Source organism: Sorghum bicolor, chromosome 9, assembly GCF_000003195.3.
Source record: "Sorghum bicolor cultivar BTx623 chromosome 9, Sorghum_bicolor_NCBIv3, whole genome shotgun sequence".
NCBI classification, from domain to species: Eukaryota; Viridiplantae; Streptophyta; class Magnoliopsida; order Poales; family Poaceae; genus Sorghum; species Sorghum bicolor.
This window is the reverse complement of record NC_012878.2, coordinates 57,375,473-57,394,902: the sequence shown is the minus strand read 5'-3', so window position 1 is coordinate 57,394,902 and position 19,430 is coordinate 57,375,473. Positions and strand designations below refer to the sequence as shown.

The 19,430-nt window shown below is 46.7% G+C and overlaps 3 protein-coding genes across 3 annotated transcripts; 2 read left to right on the top strand and 1 right to left on the bottom strand.

Annotated features, from left to right (window-relative positions):
- On the bottom strand, positions 4,692–5,755 carry LOC8074608 (chlorophyll a-b binding protein M9, chloroplastic). Its single transcript, XM_002440218.2, has one exon. The coding sequence runs from the start codon at positions 5,595–5,597 to the stop codon at positions 4,800–4,802; it is 798 nt and encodes a 265-aa protein (XP_002440263.1). The 5' UTR covers positions 5,598–5,755; the 3' UTR covers positions 4,692–4,799.
- Positions 7,199–10,295, top strand: LOC8074607 (cold-regulated 413 inner membrane protein 1, chloroplastic). The gene is made up of 6 exons (XM_002441485.2): positions 7,199–7,579; positions 7,699–7,833; positions 8,823–8,918; positions 9,067–9,131; positions 9,473–9,542; positions 9,907–10,295. The coding sequence occupies exons 1-6, from the start codon at positions 7,431–7,433 to the stop codon at positions 10,070–10,072; spliced, it is 681 nt and encodes a 226-aa protein (XP_002441530.1). The 5' UTR covers positions 7,199–7,430; the 3' UTR covers positions 10,073–10,295.
- On the top strand, positions 12,038–14,167 carry LOC8074606 (eukaryotic translation initiation factor 3 subunit D). Its single transcript, XM_002441484.2, has one exon. It carries the CDS (start codon positions 12,129–12,131, stop codon positions 13,875–13,877), a length of 1,749 nt encoding a protein of 582 aa, XP_002441529.1. The 5' UTR covers positions 12,038–12,128; the 3' UTR covers positions 13,878–14,167.

Sequence of the window (19,430 nt, the reverse complement as noted above, 5' to 3'; positions counted from 1 at the left end):
ATGTTACACATATTAAACTTAAACAACCCCGACCAAACACCCTCTTATTTTCACTAGGCACGTCACCTACTACGAAAATGTAAAATCCTACTTCTACAAGATCTTCAAACGACTAAACCTAATTAAATTAACAGATCTTGAGATTCATAAAAAGTACCACAAATATCCCAGTGTCGAGTGTGGACAAACATGTTACCTATCATAATGTAGCAAACCCTACTCCTATGACTATGAGGATCTTCGAAAGACTAAACACCTAAGTTGACAAATCTCGAGATTCGCAGAATTACACATAGATGCCTCGCTATCGACGACAAGCATGTTGCCTACTATGAAGTTGCAAATCCTATCTCTACGAGAACCTCTAAAGGACCGATACAAGCTGACAGATATCGAGATTCACAGTCAACAACTACACATAGTTGCCTCACTACTGACGAGCAAGGCGCCTACCACAAAGATGCAAATCTACCCCTATGACGACTCCAAAAGACTAATATGAGCTAACAGATATTGAGATTCACAAAGTCAATATAGGTGTCCCACTGTTGATGACCATGTCACCTACCACAAGCCGCAAACCCTACTCATATGAGGATATCGGAAAGACTAAACCTAAGCTGTCAAATCTTGAGATTCACAAAGTCATCGTAGGTGTTTCACTGTTAACGAGCACGTCACCTGCCATGAAGTTGCAAACCTTACCTCCTAACAGGATTGTCGGAAGAGCTTGGGCTAGTAGATCTTGTGATATTCTTGAAATCACTATAGTTGTCTCCCATTGACGGACGTGTCACTTGCCACGAAGTCACAACATGATTTTAAACGAGGACCCAAACTCAAATGGTTTGGTTCCACCGCAATAAATTTAACCAACCTACGCTCGATTGACATAATGTCTTATTTTTATTATACAATATTTGTTATTTTTGCTTTGTGCTAGTATATTTTTTGGGTAGTTCACATCTCTAAGGGAGAACGATGTTTGTCATCACTCGTCCTGTTATTTAGGTAGGCGTATATGAGTATGCCCAGTATGAGGTCATTGGTGCAAGACGACATTAATGTCTGAGGACAAGCTTTGCAACCTGTTATTGCCCCCCATTCGAGTAGTAGTGTACTGTCCATATGATACTATACGGACATGTTTTAAGTTCTTAGAATCCATAAATATAGATAATTCATACAACCCATAGACATGAGCTGTCTTTTTGGCTATCTACAGGTGGTTTAATACTTGCATGTAGCAATCATCAATTATGAATATTCTTTTAATATATCGTTGTGTTTCTATTCACACAATAGCATCTACTACACGACAAGAGCTAAAGACCAACATTTTGTAAAGATCACTTACTGGAATTCACATTAACAGGGTCGTTTAGAAGTTTTTGCACTGCACGTCGCAAAAAAAAAAAGGTACTAGATGCAACTCAACCAACTCCATGACTCCCCTACTGTCCAGAAACTCGCTCAACATGAGTACATGACAAAGCTATTTTACTCATCTGCTGTCCAAAGCAAATCGAGCAATTTTTAGTCTCAACAGCCCACATCAACTCCAAGACACTGCAAGAAGAAATGGTGAATGCCAACTGTTAACAAAAGCAAATAATTCTGTATCTTACCCTAACATGGCCGGTCTGAGCAACAATGACAAACTGAATTGTTTTTTGGCATGTTCACCCTCACATGATCTCAACAGTCCGCGTCAACTCCAAGACGCAGATTGTTCTCATTAATTATTGAGGATCACACACTTGTATTACATGTAGGAAGAAAAATGAATAAAAATGCAAAGATCGGAGCCATTGTGGCAAGAAGACACCCTAACGTTCGATGACAATTGGTAGTCTTATTATTACATACTTTTTGAGGATGGTGTGTAAGGTTCGATGACAGTTGGTAGTCTTATTATTACATACTTTTTGAGGATGGTGCGTAAGGCCAGTCTCATTACGAATTTCATCTAGACTGTCATATAGGTATTTTGGATGTCATGACAGTGTATTTAATAAGAGAGAGAATAAATAGGTTTCGTCTAGATAAAACTCTCTTGACACGATTACCAACTCTCTATGAGTCTTGAAATTAAATGTCTATGAAACCATGGAATGGAACTCTCTATTGAGAATGGGTGTTTCATCCAAGTTTCATTTCATTTCACATGACATGGTAACTTTGAAACAACGCTATGAAACTCTACACTGAGACTGGCCTGACAATTATGCCATTTCTTAGTGGCATTATGTCAGCACATAATATCACCCTTTTTGGCAAAGATAAATGGGATTTAGAGATATTAATCGATTTTATTTTTTTTCATGTCTCTGTCCACAGGCCACCCTCGTATAGCATGCGGCCATCGGCTCCATCAATGCCATATAAGCATCACGTGACTGATGCTACCCACCGAGGACTGCTAGGGGTCATTTTAGGGTTAAAGGAGTCGCGTGAGATTTATTTTCCCTTGTAAAATCAGAAGAAATATAGACATGAAAGTTAATTTAAAACAACTGTCGTCATCATCATTGGTGATACCTCTTTCACGGCTTCACTCGTAGTATGGTTCGGTTTTTTGGATGTTTCCACTTACCAAAGTGTCTATCTGCACTCCACAAGTCTCTTCATCTGCGACATCTTGGATCTTGTTGCATAGATAGGCATCACTAGCCAGTTTCGTTGTCGGGCGCCACAAGGGCTCATTTTGGAGGCGGGGGTGGCCAACTAAAACAACATGAGTGTGAGGCGTGGGGGTTCAGGGAGGCAACCGGAGAGCTAATATTGTGTGATGGGTGGGAGTGCGACCATGGTTCTGTGTCTTCTTCTCCCACCCCATCCTCCTGTGGGTCCTCCCCGTCTACTAGTACTAGCCGTCTTGTCGTTCCACAACCTCTAGATTTCTCGCCATTACTTTCACCATCGTCTAAAAGCCTAAGTGTCAATACTTTTTCTCTGTGATTTGAGTTTGTAATTGCCATTTGTGCTCGAGGAAATTGCTTCTTTGCTTAATCAATCATCGGTAATTTAGGCCTGCGAAGTTGGCATGGTATAGACAAACATTGTGGACTTCTTTGATATTTCAGTGGCAAGTTGTAGTTGTTTTACCAGTGGTAATAGGCACGGGATTAAAGTGTGTTGACTAGTTGAATTTTTTATGGTCACTAGTTGAATTTTTAGGTAGGGGCTGCCTTAGGGAAATGTCACATATGGCATGGTGGTGCGGGTTCGAGATGAGTTTAGCATTGTTAGTAGGCCTATGCTCCGAGTACGTCAAACAACGTACAGAGACTCATGGCTTGGCCAAGCACCGAGCCCTCTCACTAGCTAGCCATTAGTCTTATAGGTTTTTTTGGCGAAAAAAGATATTTTTTAGAAAGCATGCTAAAAGTCACATGTTTATATTTGAAAAAACCCAAACGGTTTTAATTTGGCTTACCAAAAGCACTCTTTTCGTGACTTCTATTGTATGATAAGCTAATTTTGCAGCTTTCTTGTTGAAACTCAAACAAAAAGTCCCTACAACGAGGCGAACTCTCCTTCAATCTCTTGATCCAAACAGCATCCCACTCGTTAAGCTCTCACTTGTATCGTGGGCTAAGCAGGAGCCACGCCCATTCATCGGTCCAGTCCACTTAGGTAGTTGGGCCGTGGGAACTCATCGTCTCTGTAATCGGTTGGCCAGTCTGCAATCTAGAGCGCAAAACCTTAAAAAAGTGAAAACCTCACAGTTTTTCCTCTTGCACTGCAATGAGTCTCTCGTACGTGCCCGTGTCACTGTGTGATTGTGTCTCATTTCAAATTTGCAGAAGAACTCAGGCCTTGTTTAGTTCCGAAAAGTGAAAAGTTTTCGGTACTGTAGCGCTTTCGTTTGTTTGTGATAAATATTATCCAATCATGGACTAACTACGATCAAAAGATTCGTCTCGTGATTTACAGCTAAACTGCAATTAGTTTTTGTTTTCGTCTATATTTAATGTTTCATGTATGTGACACAAGATTCGATGTGACGGAAAATCTTGAAAACTTTTTGGTTTTCAGGGTGAACTAAACAACGCCTCAGCGTTTTGGTGAACGAAGACAACGGCAGAAAGACGCATTGCCCGATTGGCGCGCAAACACCGCATATGCGTTACTTACGCGATATCTTAGTACAGTTTCACCGTAAAAAAGAGTGGTGTTCAACTTGCTTAAACCATACTACTATACCGTCTAAAAGGTTGTCTACTGGTAAATTTATGAATTTACAGATAGATTCTTGTACGTGTATATACAAAGTGCAGATAAATAGCAGAGCTAAACATCATACTGACGAGAAACAAAACAACTGGGACTAAATTGTATCCTGTCAGAGCTCCGTTTTCTGACAATGTCGAATACCGGTTGCTCAATGGCTGGACTACACTAATCGAAAAAAAATCCCCACAACGGATCAACAATGCAGCATGCAGCTAAAACAGGATCTTTTTACTCTTCTCACTGTAATGATCACTAGAAGCATGGGTGCTAGACTGCTAGGGTGCTACCCCACGGCGTCCATCAGTCAGGTAAGCAAATGTCTGAAGTCTGATTTGTAAATTCAGCGACCCTCTTCTAATCAAACACCTGATTTTTCACGCAAATAAAACCGACAGTGATGAATGAAAAAGGAAAAGAATGAGCCGTATTAGAAATTTAGACGCGGCGCGAGATAATGAACACAGTTATTCCTTCTTGATTGAACCCTGGTACAGTAATTTACATCATGGTACAAGCCGAAACCAGTGCGCGCGCGCGCTCACATGCATCCGGACACCTCCTCACTTGCCGGGCACGAAGTTGGTGGCGTAGGCCCAGGCGTTGTTGTTGACGGGGTCGGCGAGGTGGTCGGCGAGGTTCTCGAGCGGGCCCTTGCCGGTGACGATGGCCTGGACGAAGAATCCGAACATGGAGAACATGGCAAGGCGGCCGTTCTTGAGCTCCTTCACCTTGAGCTCGGCGAAGGCCTCGGGGTCGTCGGCGAGGCCGAGTGGGTCGAAGCTGCCGCCGGGGTAGAGCGGGTCGACGACCTCGCCGAGTGGGCCGCCGGCGATGCGGTACCCCTCGACGGCGCCCATGAGCACGACCTGGCAGGCCCAGATGGCGAGGATGCTCTGCGCGTGGATCAGGCTCGGGTTGCCCAGGTAGTCCAGCCCGCCCTCGCTGAAGATCTGCGAACCCGCCTTGAACCACACGGCCTCGCCGAACTTGACGCCGTTGCGGGCGAGCAGCTCCGGGAACACGCAGCCGAGCGCGCCGAGCATGGCCCAGCGGGAGTGGATCACCTCCAGCTCCCGGTTCTTGGCGAACGTCTCGGGGTCCGCCGACAGCCCGGCCGTGTCCCAGCCGTAGTCGCCGGGGAACTCGCCAGTCAGGTAGCTCGGGGGCTCGCCGGAGAGCGGGCCCAGGTAGAGCACGCGGTCGGGGCCGTACCACGGGCTGCCGGACGCCGCCGCCGGCTTGGCCTTCGCCGCCGTCTTGCGCATCGTCACGCGGGCCTCGCCGAAGAGGGACGACGGCACGTTCACGGCCTTGCCGGCGAAGGCCGTGGAGGAGAGAGCCATGGTGCTGCTCGCCATTGCGCTGCTTGATGCACTGGGTTTATGCAGAAGAGTGAGACTTGCAGATCGATGGCTTGAGTTGCTGTGGAGACGACGATGGTATTTAAAGCGAGGGAGGGAAACACCGCCGCGACCAGTTCTATCTTGAACGTCGCCAAGAGTTGCAGAAAAATCTGTTGCCTGGATGCCATTGGTGCGTCCGGGATGCTGGAACACTTGGCGCGACGGGAGCCTCAGGGAGATGAGGCAGCTCTGGCTGAGGCTAGGAATCTCCGTGGAGAAAGGCGATTGGGCGCCCGCGATTTCTGTGGTGGTTGTGGATTTTCCTTCAGATTTCTCTCGATATTTTTGCAACTCCGTGCTCACTTGGATCATGTTTCACTTTGAGGAACGGTAAGAAAGCAAAATGTATTTTTGCGAAAGAGATTGTCTCAGTGCGGCAGACTGATAGCGACTCCGTGAGACAAGTGTAACAAGCTACCTGGCGGTCACTGGCTCAGTCCCGGCTGTAACGACTTCTTTCTATGAAACTGACAATCGACAGTGAACGTCTCGCTGTTTAGAACCACTAGAAATCGTAACTTTCAGATACCTACCAGTGTCTAGTTAGTAGTTACTAGAGAAGACAGTAAAAACAACGGAAAGCATGACGCCCTCGCCATTTCATCGGCAGCTTTTCTTTTTTTTTCCCCTTTTTTTTTTCCCTTTTTTTAGAAACATCGGCAGCTTTCAATCCATCCAACAGCAACCATGGGCCGAACGGATTCTAATCCAACCAAGTTTTCCAGGATGGGCTCCCAGCCCGAAACCAATCTTGGCCCTAGTGTTGAACTCTAAAACCATGGGCCTAATGAACCTTTCGTGTTTGGCGTAAAGGCCCACAAGTCCACTGCACGTTCGGTGGTCCAGGCCTTCCTGTAAATGAGTCCACTGGCGCACTGCAGAACGACGATGCAAATGCACTGGCTCTCCGAGGCTCTACTTCACAGCCAGCACGAGCGAACCGCATGATAATTAACGAGTGGCATGTGGCAAGGCACGAACAGCGCAACTTTTACGCTCTCACTCACGTGATGTGCGCGTCGGTCGCGTCCGTGGCACGGCGGCAGCAGCAAAACATCGTGGGTGGTCTCTGATCGTCCGTCGTCACACATAAACCTGCAGCATTCCAAGCTCCGGTAACAGCACGTACACCACACGCAACGCAAGATCGAGCACCAAATCGCATCAAAACCCCCGCGTTTTACCCACGGAACCACCGCGAAAACCAGCAGCGAAGCCTCAGGCGCTCGCGCCGCCCCCCTCCCAGTCCCGTCTCGGTCCCGTGAAGCGCCCGCCACGCCAGGTCGCCCTTGTCTCGGCTCGGCGCTCGGTCAGTTCGCCTCGCTCGAGTCTGTCCAGCGTCCACTCGGCAGATCCCAAACAAAGCGGGCAAGGCAAGCAAAGCAAGAGGACGCACCGGCACCGAGCGCGCGCGACGGGAGCGTGCGGCCCCTCGTGAACCGTTGCCTCCCCCGCGCGCCGCGGCGGGCACGCGCACGGCCTGGGACGGCCGGCCGGGGCGCGAGGCCCACGGGCGGCTCCACGTGGCCACCCGCGGACTCCCACGCCCGCGACTTTTACTCGCAGCCGCGCTCTCGGCTGCCCGTCCGCATCACAGCAGTCACAGCTTTGCCTGCCACCTCAGTCCTCATCCTCTGTTGCCTGTGCTCCATCCCTGCACAGCTGCGCTCCATTCCGCGCGAGCCGAGAGCGGAACGGGTTGAGCAGCTTCTCCGAGACTCTAGACACGCCACGCCACCGCACCGTCCGCGGCGAGAGTCAATCATTCATTCCTTCCGTGCGGCGAGAATGTCCATCTCGATGCGCCTCGCGATCCCGGCTCCCGCCGCCGCGCCGCCGCGGCTGAGGGTGCGAGCGGCGGCGGCGGCGGCGGCAGGGGACGGGGGCTGTCTCCCCGTCGCGCGCGCCGCCGTGCGGACGGAGACGGCCGCGCTCAGGTGAGGCTGAGTCTACGGGGGCTGTGCGCCCTCGCTGAAACCTCCCACGGCTCTGCACCGCCGCGTCTTTCGTGGAATTATTGATCCAACCTGCCCGTTGGTGACGCGCATTTGTGCAGGGGATGTGCGTCGCTGCCACTGAAGCCGCTGGGCGCCGGCCAGCCGTGCCGGCACAGGGGGGCCGCCGCCGTGTGTCACTCGTCGGCGTACCTCAGCGCGCAGACCATGCAGTGGATCTCCGCCGGAGCCAGCGCGTGAGTGCCTCAACTGCCTCGTATCCTGATTCCTGACACCCAAAAGGCCAAAACCAAAAGTCCCTTTCTTTCCACTCACATGCGTGTTGTATAGCATTTCTGTTTTTTTTCCCCCGGCATTGTGTGATGGGTGCGAACTATCCACACGTTCAGGTTCAGAAACATGGGCTTTGTTTTCTTTTGCCGTTCATCTGTTGCTATTTTGCCTTCTTATTAAGGATCATGAGCTATTTGCAAGTGTTGGCATGTTGATAGATAGCTGTATACGCCTCTGAGATGTGCCATGTTGTGAAATGCGATCTTATTATTCATGTTGCAACTTGAAAGGGCAGGACATCAGATGCTATTACCAGTGGCGAAGCTAGAGCAAATTAGAGGATGACGCACTTGCCTTGTGGGTGTATAGATTTGTATTATACAGGGTGCATATATGGTGAAATTTTACAAAAATCTATTATTTTCACGAATTTTGGGTGGTGCATCTGCACCTACTGTCATCTACGTAGCTTCACCCCTGGCTACTACATTGGCATATGCTGTCACCACTCTGGCACTTGATATGAGTCCATTGTCTTAAAAGTTAAAACATAATTTCATACGATCTTCCAAGTATTGTGTGTCCTTTTGTGGTGACCATGTTGCATGTGTGTATCTACCTCATGCTTCTGATCTTCCAAGTACTAGACCTGCTCATATTGCGAAGAGGATGAACTAACATGTAAAGAGTGGAATTAATCCTGATTCAGATCTTTCATGAGTTGTCATATAGTTCATGTCATTCATGCTGCCCTTCCCTAGCATGACACTGGATAGTCATTTTAAAAGAAGGGAATGGTCACATACACTTCGAAGTCCAACTTCTTCCTAACCTTTTTAGGACTTCCAGGGAACACCTGGGATTGCGAAACATATACACAGTAACAGTATAACTTAGCAGTACCCTATATGATTCTTATTTGAACAATGGTAACTGTTTTTATCTTTTGCAGAGTGCTATTACTTGCTAAAGGCACTGCCATCCACAAATCTTTCCTTGTGCCATTTTTTGCTCTTCAAGCACCTTGCAGCATAATCTCATGGATCAAGTAAGACACTGCTCTTTGTGGAACGAATTGTTTGATACCTGCGTTTTCTTATCTTCTTTTGTCTGCAATACAGTTTGTATGCTTCTTATTTTCGGTGAAAGTACTATCTTATGCCTAATTGTTTTTTGTTACCAACAACCATATCTAGGGGTGACTATGGCCAGTGGACTGCTTTTCTTGCTCTGTTGGTGCGTCTATTCTTCTTCATTCCAGGTAGAGTAGCAAACATGGTTAATATAAGAGTATTTATGAGGTTCTTTCTGTCTGCTAATAATCAATTTCATACTTTGTTTTTGATATAATGGAATGATACATCTTTTTTAAAGGGACGACATAGACCCAACATAAACAAACTTTATTACTTTTTTTCAAGTATTCACGTGTAAGGAATCAAGAAAAAAGAGAACACGGGTAGTATAACGTTATATTGTAATCCTACTTTAGCAAACTTGAAGACAGTTCGTGTCTTTGTAGCGTTGATTCCGAACCGATTTATGTTATAGGTAACTAGGTCTAACCTGCTGTTTATTATACCTAAAATCTGACTATTGAAGGTGAACTGGAGCTTCCACTGTCAACAATGCTGCTTGTGAGCGTTGCTCCATACCAATTGATGAATCTGAGGTACAGAAGATTTCAACATTGGCCCTGATGAATATCCTGATGAATTTTTGTTTACACATCTTTTTATTAACTATAATATATGAACATTTTGGTTAAACAAGTAATCATCTTTTGATTGTAGTACTGAACTGTGTTGCGTCTGTGTTTTTTTGTTGGAAAAAGCACACTGAGACTTTTAGTGGTAGCATATTTGCACACTGAGACTTGTAGTGGTAGCATATTTGAAGTATCATCACCATGCTGATTTCGTATTCTCAAAATTCCTTTATGAAAGTTGTTGCTTAATTTGGTGAGCAGAAAAAAAAATCACTAGTTCGTTTTCTCATGTGCTCTGAATCCTCTGATTTCCAATGTATGGTTACAGGGGAACTCAAGGTGGTGCAGTATTGTCATTGGCCATAGCTGTGTATCTCGCCTTCCAGCACTTCACTAGGGTGGGAGGTCTAGGCAAAGCCTTTGAGCAGGGATCGATTATTGCGACCTTGGCCATCATCTGCATCACGATTGTTCCCTTGATGCTGCTATTCTGATTTGGATTAAGCTGGCAAGAGTTTGCTTCTCATCATGTGCGTAGGACATAAATTAACCTTGTAATGCAACATCCTATAAATCTTCCTACTTTTCTTTCCCAAAACGTATGCAGTGATCTAGTCTGATGCCCTGATCTTTGGTTTGGTAATGTTCGTTCTAAAGATTTTGGTACTTTAGTGGCAGTGAGTTCTCTTCGTTGATTATTGAATTCTCTCCTTTGCCGATTGTCTTGTTCGTTCTTGCATCAGAAGTTTGATATCTGTTGGTCAGAGCTGATTGTGTTCCAAAATCACCTTAGCCACTTCCAAAATTCCTTTTTTACTGTCCATTTTAAGATTCATGTGGACTTGACAAACAATTCTGGCTTCAGTTTGAGGGCACTTTGTTAAACAATCCATTTTGTCTTGCAATCGATGACCCTCGTTTGCGTAAACAAATCTAGATGATATAATCTTGCTATCGGATGGTCTTTTATTTGTATACCCTTTCTTGACCTCAAAACCTTCACGTCCACCGTAGCTAAGCAAAATGCTCAAGCCTCATCGAAAGTTCTGAAGTCCATAATAACATGAGGTACCAAACTACACACCAAACTCTCTACATAAAAAAACACACCACAAAAAGTACGAGAAATTGAATAGATATGGTGATCGAAAAAATTGAAAAACTATGCCACAATCAGTTTCCTTCCGTCTTGGGCTGCTTGCCTATTTGATTCCATTTTGATGGCAGACCTGACATAAATCTTCATTGATCTGCTATTTCTATGTGAAAGGCAAGACTGATGACCTACATAGTAGGTCAAAGCAATCTCGTGATGCAAATTCAATCAATTTGAAGGGGCATTCACGTGGGAGACAAAGAAGAGAGGCAAATCGTCTTGGGGGTGTTTAGTTCCCCTTTCATAAAAAAAATTTAAGTTTTAGTTTATCATTTTGCATAATGGAACAAAACATCATACGATTTTTTTTGGCAAAAAAGTAGTTATTCTCCATTTTAGATTTTGACCTTAAGAGACCAAAAAAAAAACTAAAAGAGCCTCAAGAGGCCAATATTCTGTATTTTGGATGTAACTAAACATAATTCTAAAAATTTTGATATTTTACATTTCATCATTCCAAAGTACTCCATCCGTCCCAAAAAAGTGTCGTTTTCGCTTCTCGAGAAATAACTTTAACTAAATATATAGTAAAAAATATTAATATTTATAATACATAATTAATATCATTGGAAAGATCTTTAAGTCTAGTTTTTTAATAAATTTATTTAGAGATATAAATATTACACGTATTTTCTACAAATCGAGTCAAACTTGTGTCATAAAAATCTAAAACGACACTCTTTTTGGGACGGAGGGAGTAGTTGACATTTTACATTTTATATTATGTAGAGAACTATACACACCAAAAAAACCAAAATCTTGAAGTAACTTCCCACCCTAGGCCATTGGCCGATCGTATCCCGCACCAAAATAGCTTCCCTGTGATTTTTTTTCCCCCGTCGGCCAGCTACATGCATATGGTCTCAGCTGGCACCATTTTTTCCCCATCATTCCAGGGGTGGGCAAAACATCCGATATCCAATCCCAAACCCAGACCCAAAGTACCTATTTGCTTGTCTATTATTTGGCATGGGTCAATGTTTCTTAACCAAAACAACGAGTCTATTCGCTTATCTGAAAAGTTATGACTGAAAGTAATGTTTTTAGAGAAAAATACAGTTGACGTGGCGGAGGTGAGAATTCACGTGGTTCCATCAAAACATAAGCTTCATAGCGTGACTTGCATTTGCGTCTGTATATGAGTTTTGAACGCAAAACACTCTTCATCGTTCATAAAACGAAATGAACGAAGTTACATAGGACTCTGCAATCAGCAATCTTGATGCTGACACGTAGGACCCTCAGGTGCAATCCTGAGCGTCAAATATTTTACGAGCATATAAAAATTCGATTTACAGCCAAACCCTAAAGCCCCCTCCCTCCCCGTAATCCCACCCAGCCGCCGCGCCGCCGCCTCTTACCTCCGGATCTAGTCCAGCATCGCCGCCGCAACCATGGGCTTCGACGTGGGCGTCGTCCCGTCCAACCCCGACGGCTGGGGCCCTCCTGACGTCCCGGCAATTCCGCAGTCCCTGGGCGGCGGCGCCTCCATCCCCTTCGCGCCCTTCTCCCGCTCCGACAAGCTCGGCCGCATCGCCGACTGGACGCGCAACCCCGCGGGCCCAGCCGCCTTCGCAGCGGCGTCCCGGGACTCCGTCTTCGACTTCACCTCCGCCGACGACTCGCTCATCGCCGGGGCCGAGGACTCCTCATTCCGCCTCGTCGACGCTAAGCCACCGCCGCGGCCGCAACGGTTCGGCCCCAAGTGGCGCTTCAACCAGCGCCAGCAGCTCCCGCAGCGCCAAGACGAGGAGGTGGAGGCGCGCCGCCGCTTGGCCGAGAAGGAGCGCGCACGCCGCGACCGCCACTTCCAGAACAACCGCTCACATCACCACTCCAACTTCCGGTTCAACCAGCCTTTGAACTCGGCCAAGCCCTCCGTCGACATCCAGCCCGACTGGACCATGCGCGAGCAGATCCCCTTCGCCAACTTCACCAAGCTCTCCTTCTCCGTCGCCGACCAGCCCGAGGATCTCCTCTTATGCGGTGCCGTCGAGTTCTACGATCGGGCCTATGACCGTGTCAACCCCAAGGCCGCGCGCCGTCTCGAGCGCTTCAAATCCCGCAACTTCTTCAAGGTCACCACCACCGACGACCCTGTCATCCGCCGCCTCGCTGAGGAGGACAAAGCCACGGTGTTCGCGACTGATGCCATCCTCGCCGCTCTCATGTGCACGCCCCGCAGCATCCAATCATGGGACATGGTCGTCCAGCGCGTGGGCAACAAGCTGTTCCTTGACAAGCGTGATGGCTCCCAGCTGGACCTGCTCACTGTCAATGAGACTGCGCAGGAGCAGCTTCCTGAGAACAAGGATGACATCAACTCAGCGCACTCACTCGCTGTTGAGGCAACCTACATCAACCAGAACTTCTCACAGCAGGTGCTGCACCGCAATGGTGAGAAGGTTACCTTTGACGAGCCCAATCCATTTGCTTCTGAGGGCGAGGAGGCAGCATCTGTTGGCTACCGCTACCGCCGCTGGAAGCTGAATGATGAGATCAGTCTGGTTGCTCGCTGTGAGGTGCATGCTGTCAATGTTGATCCAAGTGGTGGTCGCCAGTTTATTACCCTCAATGCCCTAAATGAGTTTGATCCAAAGATTACTGGTGTTGACTGGAGGCAGAAGCTTGAAACCCAGCGTGGTGCTGTCCTTGCTACAGAGCTCAAGAACAATGCGAACAAACTTGCTCGCTGGACTGCCCAGGCTTTGCTTGCTGGTGCTGACATGATGAAGTTGGGCTATGTGTCACGTGTGAACCCCCGTGATCACTACAACCATTCTGTGCTCACTGTGATGGGGTACAAGCCAAGGGATTTTGCCGCACAGATCAACCTGAACACTGCAAACATGTGGGGAATCGTCAAGTCAATTGTGGACATTTGCATGAAGTTTGAAGAGGGCAAGTATGTGTTTGTAAAAGATCCAGCAAAGCCACAGGTGAGGATCTATGAGGTGCCATCTGATGCATTTGAGAATGATTATGTTGAAGAGCCACTTCCAGAGGAGGAGCAGGTTCGCCCGCTGGGAGAAGTTGATGCCACTGCAGAGGAAATGGATGCTGTTGCTGAGGCAGAGGCCAACAATGCATCTTCTGCTAATGGTGGTGAGGGTGAGAAGAGTGCGGATGCCACTGTTGCTTGAAGGGAATAGAGGGTTATTTTGCCCTTTACAAGAAAGTTCCTTTTTTTAGCTAATTATCTGTTTCGTTGAAGACCTGAACTCCCAGTATTGATACAGGTCTTGTTTTGGTTAATGAGAAAACTGTCGCATTCGTTTTTTCTTTCATGCTGAGACATACTATAGTTTTTTAGTGCCCCCCATTTGGGATTTGGTACTATATACTGGTAGTTTAATCGTTTCTGCTACAATGTTTCTGTGTATGAACTATTGAATCCGTTTCAGTATCTTTATTGTTAAGCCTTGTCAACAGATGCATCATTGAGCCTTTTATTTGTGCTTAGTAATGTTTGCAATTGAGTAGTTTTTGCATTGGGCATGTTTATGTTGCTTTTTTCTCTGGAACAACACAGGAGAGCTGCGTGTCATTTATGTTTGTGTTGCTACTGGTGCATTATATAGTTGTTCAAATGTTATAGATGTGAAGAGATCTGTGAGTCCTTTCCCTGTGCTCTAGGTTTAGGGTTGCATGTTCTACAACTTTCAGAAGCCACACCTGATTTTCAACTGTTTGACAAACCCTACTACCCTAGATGTACATGTGAAATCCAGTATATATGCATTCCAAGCCTCCATTGTAAATTTCCTCACACTGTGACCTGGATAAAAGATTGATTTCACACTGAATATTCCTAAGTTCATGCTGCTTTGCATGTTGAAACTTTTGGCGTTTCATTGTTGGGTTTTGAACTATATATGCGACTTGCTCCTTGCAACCTCAGTAGTGAGGACATCAGTAATGCTAATCTTCATTTGTTCTTTCATAGTAACCAAGTTGTCTCAAAGATATCAGATACAAATTTGGTTGGCAAAGGAACCTTTGAGTTGTGAGTTGTTACATTGATAGAAACATATCATGAATTCATGATAAAGGTTTAAGTGTTTAGCGCTTGTTACAACTTCTCTTCTTTGAGACATTCTTGAAGCACTTAACGATCTGAAATCTTATGATCAGTCCCTGAATTGTGCTGCAATCATATGCTGCTACTCTTATCTGCCGCACTGGGCTTCAATCCTATGCTGGTTTCTTTGTTGATTCTCACACAATATATACATTGTTTTGTTCTAAACAATGGCATGATACGAAAATGCGATGCACACATAACTTCATTGAAGGTTTGGTACTCTCTGAAGTTTTTTTTTTTTTTTTTTTTTTTTGACAAGGGTACTCTCTGAAGTTGAGAATCACTCTCATTATGGAGCAAAGCTCTGCAACTCTTTTTTTGAAACTGTAAAGCTCTGCAACTCGATTGTGATGAAGCGGTTCAAGGCACAAAGGGGGGAACGAGTTACTGCATTTTCTGTTTTGCACGGGAACGAGTTACTGCATTTTCTGTTTTGCACAGTAAAGCGGCTTACTCAAATGTTTACCGTATTGCAGCATATATATTTTGTAGTTGCTATTGTTTTTGGCTTACATAGACATCATGGTTCTTTTTTTTTTCTCCCTGGTCATTGTTCGGTCTTATATATACAAATAGCAGACATAAGTTTCTGTCCTATTTTCTGTTTTGCAGAATAAACTGGCTTACTCAAATTACACCCTATTGAAGCTTTTTTTTAATTATTTTTTTGCTTTCATGGTGTGACACCATGGTTCTCATTTTCTTTCCTGGTCATTGCTTAGCAGAGAAAAGTTAGTACGCAGTCTACAAATGAACACACAAACTGATCCAAGCAACACCACCTCAAGAATCCGATATGGATATTGAAGTTTCGGAGGCTTTTTTTTTCTTGAAAAGAGGCAAATGAATAAGATGCATTTTTTCCCTTCCTCGGAGGCAGCTCTATGATCAGGCAACCCAGACGTCGAAAATTGAACACAAGGGATTCGGGCATGCTGGCAGTTCCAGGACAAAAACAAGAATTAAAACGCAGCAACATTCCCCTCTCTCTTCCCCGGAGAGCAAACCATCCGTGGGCTCCGCAGCCCGCAAAATTACGGCCCATCCGTGGGCTGTTCGCACTGGGCCAGTGGAGTCTAGCCATACTTATTATTTTCAGACCAGTTAATAAAGTTTGAGATTCTCAAAAAAAAAAAAAGCCACGCATTGCATTCCCTTAAAAAAAAGGAGCAGCCACGTATTTTTGCAGTTTGCACACCCTTGCCTTAATGCGATACATCTGCTCTCGACTCTTGTCGTTCTCTTATTTTTACGTCGTGATGAATGATGATATACTGATCGATGACTTTGATTCGTAGTAGGGAGTCCGGTAGAAACCGCGAGGCCGGGACGCAACACAATCATCACGCATCCCCGTCCGAGTCCGGCCATTTCCTTCTCTTTCACTTTCTCTCGTCAGAATGTTCTGGGCTTCTGTCGAGCCCGCGTACGTTAATTTAACTCATCATCATATATACTACCACTTGTCGCAACAAAAAGAAGGAGGAGTCATCAGGAAACAGGGAACGAAAAGAACCACCGTGTGGCATCGCCGTCGGCAAATGCACGCACGGTGAGCCGTCTCAGCTCGTCGTCGAGGCTCATCAGCGGATCAGCATCAGTAATAATGGAATCATCGATTATTGCCGTCGCCGTAGCTCCCACTGTATACGTTGCGGCCCGGACGAGCCATATCACCCATCCATGTGTATGCTCTCCGGGCCGGGCACGGTACGTGGCCGGCCGGCCGACTCACCCGATACACATGCTGGCTGACATGACATGCACGGCACGGCCAGTACGTTTTCTGATCGAGCGAGCTTTGACTGCTCTGCCGCCGCTCGGGTAGTCGTGTTCTACAGTCTACAGCTACCGTTCGTTGATCCCTGAGCCTTGGCAGGTAGCAGGGGGCACCCTGCGTGTGGTAAATAAACCGACGATCAGGAGCTGCACGCCGGACGGACGGACATAGTACGTCGACGGCTGGAGCTCTAAAGGGAGCCAAGACAAGAAGGCAAGCAAAACTGTACTCGCCATCGTCGTCGTCAAGTGAAAACCTTGCGGCCGGGATTAGCAATTGGCACCGATCGTTTCGGTACGGGGTGCCATCGGAGGAAAAAAAAAAGGGCAAGAGCACCAAAAGTAGCGGCTCCTGTTGTTCCCTCCCCTCCCTCTCGCACTCGGAAAGCAGCAGCAGCGACGCAGGTGAGCCCCCGAGCCGTGCCGGAAGGTGTGCGATGCTACGCTGGGGTCCCGACAAGCGACAATTCACACTGCTGCTGCTGCTTCGTCCGTTGCTTCCTCCATGGCCATGGCCCGGTGCGCCGGTGCGGTGACCCCAGCCGGAAGCCCGGCACACGCGCCAAGCCAAACGCGCCCCCCGTTCGTGCCCACGCGGGCACCACACACGTCCGCGTCGAATTTTTTTTTTAAAAAAAATGAGCAATAATCCAGCAGGCGCCACGATCCCACACCAGCAGCGTCCGGCGCCCGACAGCGACCGCCGCGCGTGATGCCGAAACGAAAGGCGTCGCGGATCCTCTGTGCGTCACCGCACCGCAGCATCGATCGGGAAGCGCGGCGGCAGTCCACGGCCGTGGCCGTGCTTTTCAGCGCGGATGCTGCCACGGCCGGGCTGTCGCGCTCGCACGGTCTCGCTCTCGCGCCGGATGTTACAGCTAGCGACCCACCGATGGTGGGGAGGCAGGCATGGGGCTCGCTTGTCCGGATCCGGACCCGGCCCGATCGGGCGGGCCGTGCGCATGTCGCCGTCACAGCTTGGCCAGGCCGCGACACACAAGCACGTGCACCAAAGCGATCCGAGCACTTTGCGTCTGCGTCCGTCACTCGGTGCGTGTGCACTGTGCAGGCACACTAGCTACAGCACGTACTCCGGCTGGGTGGTTGTGGGAGCTGTGGCGATGAACGCAGTGACGCACAGAAACAGAGCGGTCCGTCCGATCCAGCGGACGCAAAGATCCTCAGATACTTTGGTCTTCCACGTAGGAGCAGTACGCATGCAATGGCATCTAGCCTTTTTTTTTTTCTGGTAACTAGGTAAATGCCCGTGCGTTGCAACGGGAGAACATCGAGTGATATATTCTAAGTGATAGGTAAATGCCCGTGCGTTGCAACAGGAGAACATCGAGTGATATATTCTAAGTGATGCTGACTGAGATCATATTTTGATTTGTCTTCTCTAGTTCTGTTCCACAGGATAACAATACATCACTTGTAATAAATTCCTACTACTAAGAACAGATGGAAAGGACTTCATTGATAGGTTTAGGTCGATCTTTTTTTTTCTTTTAATTGAGAAAGAATCAAAATGAAACACATGATAATCTGGTACACTCTCTAATATGCAATTTCACTAAATTGAACCTGCGTAACAATATATAGCTTCGGAACTTTCTGAGCTTATTTAGCTTTTCAAAATGGTCTTGTGGTTCTAGCATAAAAAGAAAAATGGCATATTCCGATCACTCGTTATCTATGTACATGCATTGAGAACACCATTCATGATTCAGCAACATGAGAACGCCATCCTAAAAAAAATGAGTGAACAAAGAAGGCACTTGCCACTGCTGGCTGCAGGAAGGACATCGGGGCTGCTCCAACCGATGGGACCACGAGCAGCAGCATCGGGCTCGGACATACTTGGCATGGCGACCAACACGCACATAGGTTACCCGTGGAGCGATAGCATAGTGTCATAGCCATGCTGCTAGCATGCTACCGGACACTGACATCTGTTGTTGCATGGCGACGTGGCGCCAGCCTGAGCTTCTGGAGCTTGAGGAAGTCTTTATGGGCAGGGTTCCTAATTATCTGCAACACACATTGTGTTTGAAGTTTTAGTTCTTGGATGAGATACTGAATCCCTAAATGTATGTAACAAGAAATCAAATTAGTTGTCTTGGTGCCGACATGCTCCTTGATCTTCTTCTAGACGTTGCGTCCAAAGCTAGGAAAACAAATTTATGGCCATCAATTCCATTTCCTGCTCATCACTGAAAATCGACAGGAAAACACAATTCATACATATTCATAGATAGGTAAATGCCTGTGCGTTGTACCAGAAGTAATAAAATTGTTTTGACATAACATGCACCATGATCTGTAGTTCAGGCAATGATCAAAGTGAGAAAGCACTTGCAAACAATATTCAGGTATATGAGACAACAAATAATCAGCCAAAAGTTTCACTCAGCCAATCACAGAAGATGACCCCCTACTCTAAGCCTTCCTGGTTGCGATAGCGATCTTGGAGTCAGCCTGAAGAAACTATTGACCCAAATAGCACAATATTAATTCATTGCTTTGACTCAAATAATCAGGCGCAAAGAGTATACAACCAAATACCTCTTTCTTCACAGGCTCTTCCTTCTCCAACAAGATGAGCTCAATGTGGCACGGTGAGGACATCTAAGCTGCACCAGGTAGGTAAACAGGATGTTACGCTACAAATAAAGAACCGTTCATAGCATAGCAAACTTCAAGTTTAGACAACATTAGATAGACTTATAGTTCATGCGTCCATGAGCACGGTAGGTCCTGCGCCTCTACTTCTTAGCCTGGGCCTTGTTTAGTTCACCCCAAAATTCAAAAACTTTTTAAGATTCTCTATCAC

Excerpts from the sequence above, each read along its gene's own strand:
- LOC8074608 (XM_002440218.2), bottom strand. The coding sequence starts at position 5,597 with ATGGCGAGCAGCACCATGGCTCTCTCCTCCACGGCCTTCGCCGGCAAG.
- LOC8074607 (XM_002441485.2), top strand. The coding sequence starts at position 7,431 with ATGTCCATCTCGATGCGCCTCGCGATCCCGGCTCCCGCCGCCGCGCCG. Across the intron at positions 7,834-8,822 it reads ATCTCCGCCGGAGCCAGCGC|AGTGCTATTACTTGCTAAAG; the intron begins GTGAGTGCCTCA and ends TATCTTTTGCAG. Across the intron at positions 9,132-9,472 it reads TCTATTCTTCTTCATTCCAG|GTGAACTGGAGCTTCCACTG; the intron begins GTAGAGTAGCAA and ends TGACTATTGAAG.
- LOC8074606 (XM_002441484.2), top strand. The coding sequence starts at position 12,129 with ATGGGCTTCGACGTGGGCGTCGTCCCGTCCAACCCCGACGGCTGGGGC.